This window comes from Aricia agestis, chromosome 2 (assembly GCF_905147365.1).
Source record: "Aricia agestis chromosome 2, ilAriAges1.1, whole genome shotgun sequence".
NCBI lineage: Eukaryota > Metazoa > Arthropoda > Insecta > Lepidoptera > Lycaenidae > Aricia > Aricia agestis.
The window spans coordinates 19,245,339-19,264,812 of NC_056407.1; the positions used below are offsets into that span (position 1 = coordinate 19,245,339).

At 33.5% G+C, this 19,474-nt stretch overlaps 2 protein-coding genes across 3 annotated transcripts in view; both read right to left on the reverse strand.

The window, feature by feature from the left end:
• LOC121737956 (pyrokinin-1 receptor-like) overlaps window positions 1-19,474 on the reverse strand; it is a 149,848-nt gene that overhangs the window by 91,743 nt on the left and 38,631 nt on the right. The window lies entirely within an intron of this gene.
• LOC121737969 lies at window positions 7,383-9,491 on the reverse strand. The gene has a single exon (XM_042129722.1). The coding sequence runs from the start codon at window positions 9,428-9,430 to the stop codon at window positions 8,501-8,503; it is 930 nt and encodes a 309-aa protein (XP_041985656.1). The 5' UTR covers window positions 9,431-9,491; the 3' UTR covers window positions 7,383-8,500.

Consider the following 19,474-nt stretch of genomic DNA (forward strand, 5'->3'; position numbering starts at 1 on the left):
GTATATTGTCCCTCTCAAACTTTAAATCTTCTATAGACAACACCATTGATGCTTCTTCGGCAGTGGAGGCATCAAGTGAATGTTCTACGCCTTCCTCGTTAAACGGTAGAAAAAGACGTCAGTTAAATATTGATCTAAAGAAAAGGCGATTGAGAAATAAAGACACGTGTATTGATACGAGACGTAAATTACGACAAAATTTAGGTAAACAATTACATCAGTCCAGAAATGGTAAATTGCAACCTGCGTAACATCATATCCCGGCATTTGCAAGTTCTCGCGAAGTTTTTCTATTAACTTATCTTTGACCGGTTTTGGGATCTCTGTGATCACGAGAAGCAATTGAGAAATCGTTGAAATAAAATTTCATTTTGTGTTCTGAAGAATCGTATGCACCCCTCCGATGGTGTAAAACGTCCGGCGATGCTTATGATGTTATAATGAACCCATCATGCTTACAAGTGCCAAGTACAAAGACTTAATAAGCCTCTGCCTAAATTATAATAATTTACAACATAGTTCCTGTACTGATAATGATACTGAATAATTTTTAAATTAGTTTAAAATATTTAAAGTATTGACACAGAATTTCATTTTTGTTGTGAGAAAATACGATTTTTACGAAAGTAAATGAATGATTCCTAAGTATATCCATACTAATATTATAAATGGGAAAGTATGTTTATTTATTTATTTGTTTGTTTGTCCTTCCTTCACGCTCTAACGAAGAAACAAATCGTATTGTTTTTTGGCATAAACTTAATTGAAAGGATGAAAAGTAACATAGGCTACTTTTGGTCTTGGAAAAACATCATGTTTCTAAGGGAGCTTACGGGAATATTTGCAATTTACGCGATTTTCAAATTCCACGCGAGCAAAGCCGCGAGCAAAAGCTAGTATTTCATATTTTAACTTCCTTCTAAATCGTGTACCTTGCACCGAATCGACAACGTAGAAAAGATATCTACGCAATTATGTTCTGAACTTGGTGTGTTTAAGATGTAAAACGTTTAACTACATATTTTAATAATATAACTTACTTTTAATAATAATATAAAGTGTTACACTTTACGTAGTTACTGATAATCGTACTAGTAATCGGTAAAAATACTTTAATAAATATAATTTTTAATTCCCACGTAGAAACGACCAAGTGGTAGTTAACTCAGTTGTCATATTTTCAAGCGCAATGTAGATGCAGACAACTACAATATCTCGTAAATTAAACATAATTAGAAGAAATTAAATATACATGTGGATTCATTAATAAATAATGAAACAATGATAAAAATTTCAATAAATTTGATCGGAAATTGACAAAATGGGAGCATTTTTTCCTATTATGCGCTCTCCTGAAAAGTTGCTGTTTTGTAGATGACTCTTTTTACTTTGCACCCGTCGATATTTTTACGTTAATATCTTTTTTTGGGCCTCAACGTATCTCTGTACCGATTTTTAGCAGATTTCCTTTGAAAAATTAGCCAACAATGACCGTCAACGATAAAATATAATGTTTTAGACCTTATATTAATAGACAGAACAGGCCAAGTGCGAGTTGGACTCGCCCATGAAGCTCGCCCCCGCAGCAGCCATAAGGCTTTTTTTATGAAATTAAAGAGTTTTTGATGAATTTATTTTTATAATATTTCAGTTGATGTAATGAAAGTTGAATTATTAAGGCTTAGCATTTAGACGTAAAAAAAATTTTGCTAGATCTCGTTCAAAATAATTTTCATTGGTAGTTTTTATAGTAATGTACATTTTACCACTTTCGAAACGGACACACATTTTACCACTTTGGAAACGGACACACATTTTACCACTTTGGAAAAGTCTCGCAAACTATTCAGGTTAGAAAAAAATTATATTAGAAACCTCAATATAATTTTTGAAGACCTATTCATAGATACCTCACACGCATAGGTTAAATGATTTTTTTTGTTTCAGTTGTACCTATAGGTCCCCCTAAAATTTTTAATATTTTTTCCATTTTTGTATCAAAATCTTAATACGGTTGACAGACTACATCTACTCACCATGTTTCAATAGTATAGCTCCTATAGTTACGGAAAGAAATGGCTGTGACATACGGATGGACAGACAGACAGACAGACATGACGAATCTATAAGGGTTCCGTTTTTAGCCATTTGGCTACGGAACCCTAAAAAGCCATTCGACACGTCTTGTTACGCAAAAAAGTTAAAAACCGTTAATCTACGCGGAAGTTTAGTAAAAAACAAACAAACAGCTACATTTCACAGAACCGTTTAGAATTTTAACCGTTTAGAAGAAAAATATTAGAACTATTCTAATATTTTTCTTCTAAATGGTTAAAATTCGGATAAAATAATAAAACTTTCGGAGGTATTTCAACGCCATGTAAATATGTTTCAGTTAAAAAATCGAGTCATTAGAAAAGTGTTTTTCTGCTTGTAAATAGGAAATGAACATTGATAGACCGTTTCACTCCTCATTTAGTCTAGATGAAGTCATCAAGTTCATCGTACTAATCCTTAATAGATAGGCTTTCGATCCATCAGTCATTTTGAATTAAAGTTCGCTGCGTTAAAGCATTAGTGGCCACGCACGTCAAGGGTCAGTTGGGAAGTCCTCTGTAACGATATGAAATTACAAAGGGAGCTGTATCCTGATTCCTGCGACTGAACATTATACCGTCGCTGTGTTCAAGTTTAACTACCATCATTATGGGAAGGTATACCAGTTAAACTACCTCTTTTGGTATCATTTTGCCACGTGGAGGAAATAATTATATCTAAATATTGTTTAACCGTCGCCCGACATCCAATAGCTATGAGTACTCGGGCTATTGGACCCATAAAAATTGGACCCAGTGGGTCCAATGACTAGATATGAATTTTTAACATTTTTTCATCTAGCGATTGGACCCAAGTAATTATTTTTTATGACTGTCGTCGGGTTTATGTCCGTAGGGCCAGCAAAAAAGTTGTAGATTAGAATAAAAAACAAGATAATTACTTTGTATGAAAATATTTATTGAGATCGGTCAATACTCAAGACAAATTAAAACTTCAAACAATTAGTAAAAATAATAGAAAATAAATCAATATTTGGCCAATAATATTAATATAAAATATATTAAAACTAATAACATAAGATTCTTCGTACTTCTTGTGTTTAAAAACATTGAAATAAAACTAAAGTACTTAGGTAGATTTTTTTCTATAAAATAAAATCACAGGTTTTATTATAAAATAACTTCTTAGGTGTACCTTGTAATTGTGAATTAGTTATTGTTAATAATAATATACTTACTAGGTTTAAAAACATTAGAATTGTCAGTAGGTCACTCAAATAATATTATTAAGTATGTATTAATAATATTATAATTATTAAAGTATGTATTACTTATACTTTACATTTATGGGTCCAATAGTACGAACATAATAAAAGAAGTTACATGAACTCAGCCTCAAGCATGAACTCAGCACAAAGGCGGCCTTATCGCTATGAAGTGATTTCTTCCAAGCAACCTCTGGCGCATGGAAACAAATTACAACACAGTGCAGCTTAAGTTGAAATATTACTTAAGTTAAAGTAGACTTATCATAAATCTTAATAAATTACGCTAAATCCTATTTTAACATGTATTTTATTTTTATTTTATTTTATTTTATTTATTTAGGAAAACAAACAGTACAATAATTACATATAAAAAACTTCTAGGAATATAACAATAGACCATTTACATGTTTTCACTTATAAGATTCTAAGAAAAACAACTTTTGACAAATGACACAAGATAACGTTAACATTTAAAACAATTAATGAACCGGAAAAAAAAAACACAAAGTCTGCTTTTTTTTTTTTTTATATATATATACTTATGCATATATATTTATATGTATATGCATAAGTATAAATACGTATTTATGCATATATTTAATTAATACTATGAGATAGCTTAGGCATTGCCAGCAAACCAGTGCTTGGAAAGTTTTTGTTTAATACTATTTGGTTTGTCACTGAATAGGTCAATATCTAATATTTCGCTGAGAGTATTTAGTTGTTTAGAACTTCTGATAAAGAAAGAATTACTTTTGTAATTTGTTGAAAAGACAGGAATATGGAGGTACTTGTGCTTTCTATATGTTCTGGAAGGTACATGTATAAGTATTTTAGATAATAGAGAAGAAGAATCTATATTGTTCTGTGCAATTTTTGATAAATATACAACATCTGCTATGTTACGTCTCTGATGAAGCGGTAAAATGTGGTGTCTAACACATCTCATGTTGTAGCTTACGTCCGTGGTTTTAGTCTTAAATTCTAGGAACTTAAGAAATCTTTTTTGAATAGATTCAATTCTATCGGCATATTTGTTATACAGCGGGCTCCACACCATGGAATTATATTCCAGGATGCTACGAACTAATGCACAATATAAGATTTTCATTATTTTAATATTTTTAAATTCCGCACAGGATCTGAGCACAAAACCCAATATTTTATTAGCTTTGTTAGTAATGCTGTCTATATGGGCATCGTATAGAATTTTGTGGTCGTGTATGACGCCTAGATCACGTATTTTATTTAAACGACGTAGAGGGTGGTCTTTTAAAGTATAGTTTTTTAGCAATGCGTTCCTTTTACGAGTAAAAGTTACGCTGAAACACTTAGATACATTTAAATCAAGTTTGTTGGTGAGACAGTATTCTTCTAGTGACTTAAGATCAAATTGCAGCTGTAATTGATCAGTAGGTGTTGTAATATTTTTATAGATCTTCATGTCATCGGCGTATAGTAGGAATAAACAATATCTGAAGCAGGAAGAGATGTCATTAATGAATATATTAAAAAGTAAAGGCCCGAGGAGTGATCCTTGGGGAACTCCTGAAGGGGTGTGATACCATGAAGATTCATAGCCCTGAAGAACTACCAGTTGATACCGATTCTGAATGTAAGATGTAAACCAGCGAAACAGATTGCCATGGATTCCAGCTGATAAGATCTTAAGCAGTAGTATGCTATGGTCAATACGGTCCAACGCTTTGCTGAAATCAGTGAAAATCGCATCTACTTGTCCCCCAGACTCCATATTGGAAACGAGAAAGTCCGTAAAAGTTAGTAAATTTGAGGCAGTGGAACGTTTACTAATGAAGCCATGTTGTTCCGGTATAAACCAAGATGAAAGGGCACTGTATACTTGAGTGTAGACGATTTTTTCAAGAATCTTAGCGAAAATGCAAAGTTTAGATATAGGCCTGTAATTAGTGATGTCGTTTTTGCTGCCGCTCTTGTGTATAGGGGTGATAAACGCGGACTTCCACATCTTAGGAACAATGCCCTCAGATATGGAACGTGAGTATAGTATAGTGAGTGGTGTTGTTAAATTAATGGCACACTTCACTATAAATAACGCTGTAATACGGTCTGGCCCAGATCCTTTAGACAAGTCAAGAGATTTCATTTCTTTAAGAATTGTGTCTGTATTAATCTCGATATTACTTATACTGTGATGCAAGACAGAAGAAGATACAGTTTCATTTAGTGACTGGGTGGAGTTACAAGGCAGCTGAAAAACTGATTGAAAGTATGAAGCAAAGAGGTTGGATATTTCCTCACCAGATTCACCCTTAACTCCATTATAGTACAAAGTCGCGGGAAGTGAGTTAGTACTCTTTCTGTTCGATTTAACATATGACCAGAACTGTTTCGGATTAGTGGTGATTGAGTCTTCCATTTTTTTAATATAAAGGTCATAACAACTCTGTTCTAATAATTTGGCTCTTTTGCGTAATAGGCTAAAAGTATTGTAATCGGATATATTTTTGTAAATGTGATATTTTTTTAGGTATTTATTTTTTTCTTTGAGTACTTTTTTAAGCTAGAGTTGTACCAAGGTGGGAAATGACAACCAGGATTGAGTGTTTTATGGGGTATATAGGTATCAATAAGTTCATTTAGTTTGTTATAAAAAAGATCAACAGCGTGATCTAAGCTATTATGTTTTAACATGTCCCAATTACATTCATTTAAATTAGAATTGATTGAATCATAATCTCCTTTTTCAAAATAGTATTTTACCCTGAAGTTGTCTTTAAGAATTGTGTCTCGTTGAAGATGAAGCATAACATACAGGGATGGATGGTGATTATCTTCTGGGACGAGTGACTGATCGCAGGATAAAACATTAATATTACCATCAACATTGCATAATATTAAATCTAAAATCCTATTATTTATGTTTCTATGAGAGTTAAATTGATGTAAATTAGATTCATATAAAACATCTATAAATAATTGCTGAGTTTCACCACTAACTCCTATAGGGTTCAAATCAGTCGAGTCGTTTTGGTGCCAGTCTATGTTGCTTAAATTAAAGTCACCCATTACAAGAAAAATATCATTAGGATGTGAGTTGCAAGTAATAGATAATTTGTTACTAAAGTTTTGTAGTTGTGAGTTAAGAGGATTGCCTAAGTTTTCCTTGCATAAATATAACGAGCAGACGTGTAAATTTATGGCTTGATTTTGGCTTTCCCTAATCCTAATTGACACCCAAATGTCCTCTGCAGATGATTCCCACTCCGGGTGGTGATCAGCCGACAGGTCTCGACGTACAGCGATCAGGACACCGCCCCCGTATTTTTCATTTGTGCTATGGTAGTCACGATCACGTCGCCAAACTAAATACCTACTGTCGAATAATTCAGCATCGGCGATGCCTTCTAATAGCCATGTCTCAGTTAACGCAATAATATCATACGAGTGTAATAAAAGGTTGCGTTTAAATATGTGCGTTTTGGTGCGAAGTCCTCGAGTATTCTGATAATATATATTTAAATTATTTGACGACATTGTACCAAGCAAACTTATCCGAATAAATAGCAGAATAACTTAAATTAAAATTAGGACATGCTTTTGAAATAGGATGTTTTTTAAAAATATAAACTTCATTGATTTCATAACTATATCTATAGTGTAAGTAGTATTTTACTAAGAATAGACGTGAATTATTGATTAGATCAAGTAACTTGATGTAGTTTGTTTGTAGACCCATTTTATTACGAAAAAATGAAATTATCGTTTCTTTATGTTCGTGGCATAAGTGTCCATATAAATTATAATATAGCTCTGAATGAGAGAAATTCAATAAATAAACAAAATTGTTATGGTTGGTTGAACGATGCGGCACATTTATTTTACATCTATGGTAATATTCTATTAAAAAGTCTGATATAAAATTATGTGTATGGTATGCCTTTTTAATATGTTTTATATATTTTATCTTAAAGTATAGGTAATCGTGTCCATAATATTTATAGGAGTAGGTTATTAATTTTACAACTATGAGACAATAGTGAAGCGTTATCAATTTAATAAATCCATATACATAGTATGATTGCAGTGCTTCTATTACAACTATAGTAAAATAACAGCATTTATATCTAGATGAAGTTATAATAAAATATTTTATTAATAAATGTATTTTGTCTAAGGGGTCTGAACCTGACAACAAGTATTTATAAAGCACCAGCTGAGAGGGATACATTATAAAAGAATAGCTAATATAATACTTTATATTGTATAAAACACGAAACGGACATACAATCTCATTGAGTTGTAGTAATATTGTGTACAATATAGCACATGTAGACGATAGTTCATTATGTAAAAATAAAATAACTTCAGATATTATAACAATTGCCTCCACTTTAGTTTGTTGACTGTAGCAAGAATACAGCAATAAAATAATGCAATAAAACGTTTGAAAATGTAAAATGTATAATTTGAGGGATTTCCAGATCTTAGTGTGATATTGATTAATGTTGTTAACGAGACCGAACAGCTGATGATAACATCTTGTACACATCAGAGCCGTAACATTCACATGAAAGCACCGTAGACATACAGTTTTAATCGTGCTATTCATTAATCTATGAGATTTTGCCGTTGTACAATAAATAAAATGACGTAGTAACCAAATCACTGAGTAGTAATATGTCACGAATAACTGTGCAACAAGAAGACAAGATTGTGCATATTTTATAATCTTCATGGTTTTCTTTAACTCGTAGCACTTAATTCTAATGTAAATAACAAATATTAAATGTTTGTACAAACCTTTGCAGAATTTTAAGAAATTCAAAAACATAGTTAACGACATTGTAAATTTAATTTCACTTTTTAAATAATTTATTTTAATGTGGGTATACAAATCGGTATTTGCAACGGAAGATTGCATTGTAAATGAATTCGAGCGAGATACGTCATACACTGCGCTCGCAAATATAGACACTAACGTAATGAGCGTGCTATGCAGCGCCGACGCAATTGACTTATCAAGTGACAAACTTACGCATGTAAATACGGTGTATGTTCCAATAATATTTGCGAGGCGACGAGCAGGATAGAAGCAACTGGTTTTGCTAGCGTTTCCCAAACTGTAAATTTTTAAAGTGTGAAATGAAATTGAGATACAATAATATATTGAAACTAAGAGTATAAAAATAACTACTATTCTATTTTTTTGAGATCGTTCTCGTTTTTTATAAAAAGGATTGGGGATGTATCCGATTTTCGCACCATTATTTTGCTGTGTTTGACCCAGACGTATTTGAAGTTTCTTTCTTTGGCCATCGATTTTGCTTTGTTCAGAAGTGATTTGTTGCGCTGCGTCAAATGATCGTTCAGGTAAACTTTGCCGGAGGAGGTAAAGCCGAGATTCTCCAGTTTCAATTTGTCCGACTTGCGAGATAAAGCGACTAATTCCTCTTTAAAGTATCGGTTGTGAAGTGCTATGATTATTGGTTTTTCCTTGTTAGGTGAACGAGTTGGAATTCGGGCGATATAGTTAATATGATCCTTTTTTATTGGGAAGTCACAAAGTTGCCCTATCTTCAAAGCAATATCAAAGAGATTCTCATTATTCTTTTGCGGTATACCTCTTACTTCAATGTTGTTGGATCTAGACCATTGATCTCGGGTTTCAAGTTCATCTCGCATTTTGGATATTTCGGCTTGTAAAATAGGTACTTCATGAGCAATCTTTTCGACCTTAATTACCCTAGATTCCAGGCTGTTTACTTTATCAGATACTGTGGTAAGGAGCTGATGAACCGTCTCTTGAGAATCTTTAAGATTGTTAACTTCTTCACGAATAAATTTAACGTCTTCTATTAACGGCGCCAGTTGTGTCAGCTGCATTAAAATATTGCTAAGTTGTTGCTGCATTCTATCGAGTTGGTTTGTCTGAGGTGAAGACGGCACAGGTGACGGAGACAGGCTCGACTTGCATCTGAGACAACGCCAGGTACTTTTTCTCTCTCCCAGTTTGCGATACCCAGCCTCAGTAATTCCGGAGCACGCAAAATCGTAGCGTTGTTTGCAAACACTACAACATGGACCATCAGTATGGTTTTCACTACAACTAGCACACGAGAACATGACGCGAAACTTTGAGAAGCACTGACTTTTTAATGTTATAGACGTGCGTACGCTATGAGTGTCCTGTCGTGACTGATGTATGTAATACATACATATTCTATAGCATATTGGTTTAAATACTACCAATACTAAAAGTACTATTATAAATAATACACTATTACACAAATACTAAATATAAACAAACTAATATATATTTATATAATACATACTCATACCTACATACACAGAAATAAATACAATACTTATAATATAAGGTTCTGATACAGCTCCTTCGCACGAAATATGTACGAAATAGGGATCGCAGACGGCACACTTTTTGTGTGATTGAGTCTGCGGCGCACATACAGTCGGCATGGCGCGGGCCGGGCGCGGCCATGCAGATTGTATGTGTGCCACAGACTCGATCACACAAAAAGTGTGCCGTCTGCGATCTCCCTAAGTGTTTATTGGAAGAACGTTTTTTAGCCTTCCCAGTGACCTCCATGCTGCACACACCTTGCTGCTGTCCAAAAGCACACCCAAGTCTCTGACTTTCGTACTTAGGGGTATTGGTTATATTGGGTCTAATTATAATTTGTGAAAATTTCAGACGTCTAGCTTTAGCGTCTAGGTCTGAGATACGGCCTGGAGATACACAGACGGACAGACGGACGGACGGACTGACGGACAAACAACGAAGTCTTAGTAATAGAGTCCCGTTTTTATCCTTTGGGTACGGAACCCTAAAAACGGAACTAGGATCAGAAAATTCCGACCTCTTTTTCTGCCCCTGCTCACAGTACCTTGGGTCACCGGCTTTTATAGCTAAGTTTTTACTAAAAAACATTTAATTTTCTGGACGAATTGATTACTATTGAAAAGAGCAATCATTATATTTAAGTATTCAATAATATATGATGCTGAATCAACAGTGTTTTGTATCTCCGATTTAGAATACGTCTTTTCAGTTAAACAAAATATAATATTATGTATGTTCATAAGCTTATCTTATATCTTTAAACGAGCAATTCTTGTATATATGTCGCAGGCACATTGTATAATTATTAGCCGTATTACATTATGGCTAGCCGTTTTAAAAAATGGCGCCGTTTTGTAATGCGGCGTCGACGTTTAGCCGGATTGCAATTGCGATACGTTCTTTAATAAGGCGGCCCACGTTTATCATTTTTAGAAAATGTCTTTTTATTCCCGTTTTATCGATAATCGATAAACTACTCCTGACATCTATTGGCGAATAATAGTACTATTTTGTGAGCCACTATTTGCTTTAACGACACAACAACAGCTGAAGCTATTCCAGCAGATGGCGTTGTTAAGTAACACGAAGTCAATGAGTGTTTGCTATACCGAGCAAAGCTCGGTCATCCAGATAGTAATATTAAACAAAAGTACACAATATATCTTGATTTCTCATTTTTTGTTCTGGAGCAATATTATTATTATTCTTCGTCCAACATATTCCTCGTAGCAGGTCTACGATGGCTCTACGCCGCTACATATTTCGTAGACAGTCTCGTAGACCAGCGTAGCTCGAGTTGACAACGCTATATTGAGTACTATTATAGCGCCCCGGCTTTGCATCGGGTATAAAATATATAGCCACTGAAAAAAATTATTAAAATCGATTCAGCAGTTTTGTCTTGTATTCATTATTACTACCCGCATTGGTCGGTACCGCCGCAAAAGCTACTTCCCGCAATTTTTTAATCTGTGATATCTTCGAAAAAATTCATTTAAATCATATGCTGTAAAGGACCATATAGATGTACATTAAATCAACAACGTATTTAAGTTATTTAATTGGATAAGGATTAATGCTGTATTTATTAAAATTGCTTCGAAAATTAGCCATTATTTGTCGTAAAAAGAAAATGACAAAAAAATGTTATTGTGGGATATTCATAAGAGGTAGACATATACCATCGCGGAGTTTTCTGTAGACCTATTCAATTTGTACAAAAGTACACTTGGTAGATTATTTTGATAAATCTCGTAGGGTTCAGCCTGCGTTTGCAATGTAAACGGGAAAAATGTAATTATTTTCGACATCACATTAGAAACCCCAACAATAACAGTATTTTTCCACTATTTAATGAATGTTATTATACCTATAACCTTCCTCTTGAATCACTCTATCTATTAAAGAAAACCGCATCAAAATCCGTTGCGTAGTTTAAAGGAGTGAGCTCACTGAGACGGGCCGCAGCGTGCCGGGGCTCATCGCAAAAATCCGCCTCCATACAATATGTATGGGAGCGGAAATCCGCTGCGCCCCGACACAGTGTGCGATACGCGCATCCGCTTCCATACAAACACGGGGCACGCTGAGCCCCGGCACGGCTCGTCTCAGTGAGCTCACTCCTTTAAAGATTAAAGGGAACAAAGGGACATGAGGGAAAAAAAGCGACTATGTTCTATAATAATTTGTATAGAGATGCTGATTTATTTTGCGCCAGTATTACTGAACGCTGGCTTTGAACTGTATCAACGTAGACATGTCTAGTATCAATCAGATGTATGTTTGTTTAATATAGTCCAGCATCCAGCCCAAAATCCGCTACCGTGTCAATGTGAATAAACACTAAGGGCACCAACGCCACAGGTGCAGATCCCTTGTATTTTGTTGAATATAAGAACTCCTTAAAACAACATTAACTAAGATAAAAAAGATAAAATTATTTTTAATTCAAAAAACATTTTATTCATAATTATTAAAAATTCTAACATGAATTTGCTTTTCTTTTTATTTATTTTACATATTATTATTACTTTATCTAATAAAAATTACACTTGCAAATAAAAAACTTAAATTAGTTGTGGGTTTTAAATTCTTGGAGATATTTAGGTAACTGGTAATAACATTTTTATTCTTTCCATATTAAAAGTTTTTATCGTAGAAAAGAAGCCAATTAAATGTAATTATTTTCGAGGTTTTGATCGTAGTATTTGCATAAATTATGAGATAGTAACTCAACTTCCTAAAGATTTTTTTGTGTTATTCATGTACTCGAGCATCATGGAGACCTAGTAGGTTTTTTACATTAGGTAAAACTGATTAAAAAAAACTATAAGAGCGTTTTTTTTTTATTTTAGCGGTGAGTTCAGAAATTGCAGCCATTTTAAAGTTATAATAACAAAAATATATTGCTTATTTAGGTAAATTATAATCCCATCAAAAACATCCTGTAAAAAAACCAAGTCTCACAACTCAGTTTTTATACCGTAAAAATTTATGAGATCCATGCAATACCATGTCGGTTAATTTATTCAGTCCCTACCTAGGGGACCTTCTGTCTCAAGTTAGTACGTAAGTTAATATCATATCAATATTAAAAATCTTTTACGTTTCAAATAAATAGATCGACTTGGACATCGCATGATTAGATTGTTTAGTATAACACTATACAGTATCACACAACACTACGGGCCTGCATCAATCGCATGGAGCGCAATAAACTAAACAATCTAATAATATTATAATAATTATGTATAAATTGTAAGATACATTGTGTTTTCATGCGATGTCCAAGTCGATCTATTTATTTAAAACGTAAAAGATTTTTAATATTGATATGATAATAACTTACGTAATAATTTGAGACAGAAGGTCCCCTAGGTAGGGACTGAATAAATTAACCGACTTGGTATTGCATGGATCTCATAAATTTTTACGGTATAAAAACTGAGTTGCGAGACTTGGTTTTTTTTACAGGATGTTTTTGATTGCTATTATTATAATTATATCCACTAGCTGACCCGGCAACGTTGTTTTGTCATATAAATAATTTCTAGTATCAATATAAAAGTAGATAAAAACCTATTCTCAGGCCTAACGAATGTGCATACGAAATTTAATTAAAATCAGTTGAGCCGTTTTGGAGGGTGAAGGGTATTAGATTAATCACATTGTTAGATTAGCCATAATGTAATAAATATACATTTAATGTATATTGTTGTTTATTTTCATTATAAATCAAATACTTACATATTTTATTGCTATCATAAACATCCTGAGTGCAACGCTAATAAAGAAACGTGATTATTTTCATAAAAAATATTGTTATTATTTTTATATTATAATCAAAATTTAATAAGCATTACTAAAACAGTCGCTATTTCAAGTGACTTTTAAATTATAACTAAAAAATTTACAGACGCGAACATATAATATCCTCCTCCTTTTTGGAAGTCGGTTAATAAAATCGGTCAAGTGCGAATCGGACTCGCGTATGAAGGATCCCGTATCGTTAGCACCGTGAGCAAAAATAAACCAAGAATTGTGTTTTTGAATGGGAGCCCCCTTTCATTTTTATTTTATTTCAATTTATTATATTAAAGTATACACGTCATTGAGGATTATGTGAAAATTTAAATACCTACCTTTTGCCATTATTAATATCGAGCACAAAGCCAAAAAATCACGTTTCTGGTACGGAAGCTCCCCTTTATTATTTATTTTATTTGTATTTGTTGTCATAGCAGCAACTAAAATACAGAATCTGTGACTGAAGTCTAGCTATAGCGGTTCTTGAGATACAGCCTGGAGACAGACAGACAGACAGATATCGATATCTTAATAATGGGGTCCTTTTTTTACCCTTTTGGTAAGGAACCCCAAAAAGGAATTTTAGAAAAAAAAATCAGACATTAAAATACTTGCTGGTTGCTAGTTACAGAGATTACACTGCTTTTCTCTCTAACTTATAAAGATTATAATATTTTGCGTAAATATCGGTATGCACTAAGCCAGGTTTTCATGAAATGACTAGGCGTTTAATAAAATGGCATACCTGTGTACCGGCTAAGCCTTTCTCAGTTAACAAAGGTGCTCAAGACGTTTGTGATATGACAAGGGGTCAATGGACTCTTGACAGCTCTATAGTTGGTGAATAAGGTGATGAAGCATTCCATTGTTACTCTAATGTTGTCCAGGGACATTAATACCGTTATTGTACAGTGTACAGGTTCGCTAATGGCCACTAATAGCCGCAAAATGAAAACAAAGGTACTTAATATTTTCTTCAAAAACGATGCTTTTTTACGAGATCGACCACGATCCCATCTCGTAAAAAAAGTTTTACGAGATGGGATCGTGGTCGATGTGGACAAAGGGTTTAAAAGTAGATCATAATGTCGCTCTAATTTCTTTTCTCACAAATCATAATGTAATCAAACCAATTCATAAAGTTAATATACCTAGCGGAATAGAGAAACAAAGGCCTGGGCAAGAGAGATGTCACTATCAGTAACTCTGCGTGGTAAAAAGAGACGTGTGATACATGACACCAGCACTCTTTTTTTGACGTCCAGTGGGCACGTGCCGCACGTTGACAATTTAATCTCATAGAATTCATGTTCAATCATGCTTGTGTAAGTGTATACGTACACATATTTTTCACACAGATGAAAACCAATTTCGGTTTCGTTTGACAGCTCGAGATTGTTGCTCTATTCCGCTAGGTATACCTATATTAACTTTATGGTCCAATTACATAATACATAATAAGTTATTTTTATAGTGCTAAGAGCGTGCACTGTACGCAATGGATATTATGCTTTACAAGCAATTAGGATGTATGTGTTTTATTAAATAATAATAATTGAGCAGGTTTTTTTAGACATTTCGCAGACGGCACACTTTTTGTGTGATCGAGTCATGACGGCGCCATGCCGATTTTTTTTACACATTTTAAGGAAGAGCAGGTTTTTTTACACAATTTAAGGAAGATCCCACGCCGCCATGCCGACTGTATATATGCGCCGCAGACTCGATCACACAAAAAGTGTGCCGTCTGCGATCTCCCTTAGAAGACCAATTGCTTGTCTGCTTCTCTCATCTGTCAAGCGCCCAAAATGGACGCTAAAAAATATAAGCCAGCTTATATTGTTTCTCTCCTTGTTACATTTCTTACAACGTAAACAATAAAACAGAGATGCAAAACAAAAGCCGCTAACACATTAGTGTGGGCCTGTGGTGTGGGCCTGTGGTGTGGGCCTGTGGTGTGGGCCTGTGGTGTGGGCCTGTGGTGTGGGCCTGTGGTGTGGGCCCATATTTGAAGTGTACATAAACAATTTTTTGTGATGATTTATATGAGTACCTAAGTAATTAGAAATTGAAAAATTTTCGAAAATGGCGTGACAGTTAAGCTAGGCGCATATTTTAGCAAGAATTCAAAACGCTTAAGTATATGTATTATTATATTATTATGAGTAAAAACAAAATATCATATTCCGATTTAAATTTAAAACAAAGCTGACTCTCAATTCAAATCGGTGTTCAACCTACTATTATTATTATTATTATTACTCTATGTCATAGCTGATCGTATATATTTGCTAATGGAACTTAAAAATAAATGCAACATAAAAATTATAAATGTCTCATTTATTTAAATTATTAAAATCTAGTGCCACTTTACTATAAAGGCGAGCAAAAGAAAAATAATAATGAAATGTAAATTTTTGCTCATTTTAATTTATTCACCTAAATTATGTTATTCTATATGTTCAGTTGGTGCTTAACTAACCAAAACAAAAATTGTATAAAATAAAATTATTTATCATTTTAATTTCTACCTTTTGTCGTTTAAGGGCATGTTATCCCGCCGCGCCGCGCAAGCGACGCAAGACGTGTTTATGGACACTGATGCGTCATGCGACGTGGCGTCAGGCGTGGTACTGCGCGGACCACCGTATTTCTTGTTGATATTGAATCGAAAAATATTATCCCACCAAAAACATAAAATGTAAAAGGAGCCAAGCAAAATATTGCATAGCTTTAATACTTCTGTCGTAAAAGTTTTCAGATCACATTCAAGCCAAGCCTTTAACTTATTTTGTAATTTAAATCAACATTTAGTAAATGTATCAATAGATTTCTTCATTTTATAACTATAATAGTGGCTTGGCAATGAGCACTAGAGAAATAATCAGGGACTAATTTGATTTATTGGGTACCATCGGCCACATGCGTCGTTAACTCGTTACATACTAAGGTTGGGTTGCACCAACTAACTTTAACTATAACTGTAACTTTAACTATAAATTTAACTTTAAGTACAATGCAAAATGTCATATTTTGGTTTAAAGTTAAAAATAGACGCCATCAAGACGCCATATTTAACCATAACCATAGAGCTCGACAAGGTTTTAAGTGCACGTGGCAAAAAAAGGAACTATCGCTGTCATCATACAAAAACGCTATTTTTGACAGTTCTCCTTTACCAGCAGCGCCCCCGCCCACGTTCATTTATAACCTTGTTGGACCAGCTGTCGTCTGTCAATTTCTCCGGTCAAAGTTAAGGTTAACTAAAACCATAAATAAATAAATAAATAAAATAAAATAAAATAGCCTTTATTCTATTACCAATTAAGTATTACATTTATAAGATTACATGCATAATATTTTTATTATCAACTAGATGTCCCGCGCGGCTTCGCCCGCGTAAATTAGGAATTTTACAGAAATCGTACATTTTCCCATAAAAAATATTTTCCCCGTTTTTCCCGCATTTTCCTGAGTTTCTTCGGTCGTATTACTCTTAGCGAGATAATATATTATATAATATAGCCTATAGTCTTACTCGATAAATGATCAATCTAACACTGAGATAAGTTTTTAAATCGGACCTGTAGTTCCTGAGATTGACGCGTTCAAGCAAACATACTCTTCAATGTTATTATATTAGGTAGGTATAGATTTTTTTTATCTATGGACGCTTCACACCACGTCAGTCTGGCCCCGTGGTAAGTACCTGATGGACTTGTGTTACAGGTACCAGACAACGGAAATATATTTAATACTTTTATACTATACATATATTTAAGATTTTTATTATATGATACACATATTTAATACACATCCATGACCCAGGAACTTTGAAAACTTTTTGTTCCGTCGGCGGGATTTGAACCCGCAACCTCCGGCTTGAGCTACCAACGCGCTCACCACTGAGCCACAGAGGTCGCCAAACTATTTTTAGAAATAAAAAAATTACAAATTGACTCTCCATTTTATTTAGAAAACGTTTGTATGGGAAATAGAAAAATGCTGTTTTGAGGATTTTCCCGGCAAATATTCGAATTTTTCTCACCTTTTAAACCTTCCCTAGACCTCCACGAATAATTCAAGACCAAGATAAGATAAATCCGTTCAGCCGTTCTCGAGTTTTAGCGAGACTAACGAACAGCAATTGATTTTTATATATATATATATTATCAATAATAGTATTCGGTTTAAATATTACATCAGAATCAACTGATTACAATAAAACATTTGATTTGAGTTTAGGAGTTGAGGCGTACAAACTTCGAAAGATTGACGTCAGTCTTTCGTAGCACTTTGTATGGAGCGTTTCGGGCAGGCCTATTTTTATGAGATGTTTGAATTGTCATATCTTGGTGAATTTTTAAGCTATCAGAGTCATTCTTTCAGCGATGTTTCTATTTTTTAAGGGTCTTTGAATTACCAATAAGAAAAAAAATAGTTATCAAGCCTATTATGGACTAAAATATTACTTTACACTTAGGAATTATTTAAACTTAAAGTCAGTAAAATATAATATTATTTCATTACTTTTTAAAGTTGTTTGGCGGGGATTTTTTTAAATTTCTTAATTTAATTTTATATAAAATTTAATATGTAATTAAAAAATATTTTTTAAAATATTATATTTTATAAACTTAATTAAAAAAATCGAATTAACGATTTCAATGAAATAAATGCTGCGAAGGTTACCTTACTTTAATTAAATTTAATTAAAATATGTTGCAATTCAACAAAGATTCACACGTACATTAGGTAAAAGGTTATTATTGGGGAGCCCTAGAAAAAAATTTTATTACTATCAAGCTAATTTTTGTGATTAACTTCATTTTGAATTCGAATAACATTTTTATCTTCGAAAAATCTTGAAAGTGGTAAAGTAACAGAAATAGAAAGGATTTCATATTTTTTTGATTACAGAACCCTTTAACGGAACCCTACCGAGCTGATTTTTTGTATATTGATTAATAGTGATATAATTTAAGAGTAACAATTGTCCTACAAATATCCATCCATCCATGATAGTCCATATTTTAGGACCATCAATTCAGTAGTATGAAATACTTTCTATCTCTGTTAGCTGCCACTTTTGAGATTTTTCGCAAATCAAAATGTTGTTCATGTTATCAAAATTAAGCTACTCGCAAAAAATTGGCTTGATATTAATAAAAAAAAATGTTCTAGGGCTCCCGGACTATCTATACTAATATAGTAAAAAAAGGAGAGTTTGTTTGTTTGTTTGAACGTGCTTATCTCAGGAACTACTGCCAGTCTTATTTTAGAAAATATTTTAGTGTTAGATAGCCCATTTATTGAGGTAGGCTATAGGCTACATTTTATCACGCTAAAACTAATAGGAGCGAAGAAATAGAGGAAAATGTGGAAAAAACGGGGGGAAAATTATTATATTCTTTTATTTATATCTGTCATCCTCTTGAGTGTGCGTATTGTAGTGTGTGTAATGTTTTATTTGTTAAAAAAATGTGTGATAAAAGGATAGTTTCAAAATAATATTAGCTCGTTGCACTCCTTCACCATATAAACTATAACTGTGCAAAATTTCATTCACCTACGTTTCTGCATTTTTCGTTAAAAGGGATACAAAGTTTTTCGCTTGCGTATTAATATATAGATTACACTTTAAGTCCCGGGAAAGAAATGGCATAGACTTTAATGTAGGGCTACCTCGCGATGAAGAAAATAGCGAATTAACAATAATTATTGCTTCCTCAGGGCGATTCACACGGCCTCATGGCCGCCGTGGACCATTGTGAAGAGGCACGTTTTGAAACAATACGTTTCAAGTGTCATTATCAAGTCAATCGTTTCAATGCAAGTTATCAAGTAAAAATGTGTAGAGTCAATCAAGGACGCTACATATAGCTCAGCCTTTCCCAAAGTGTGCGATAACGCCACCTTGTGGGCGCTGAAGGCCTAAAGGGGCGCGCCCCTGAAAAAAATGGGGGCGTTGCGTAGAGGCTTTGATTTGAAAGTAGGTG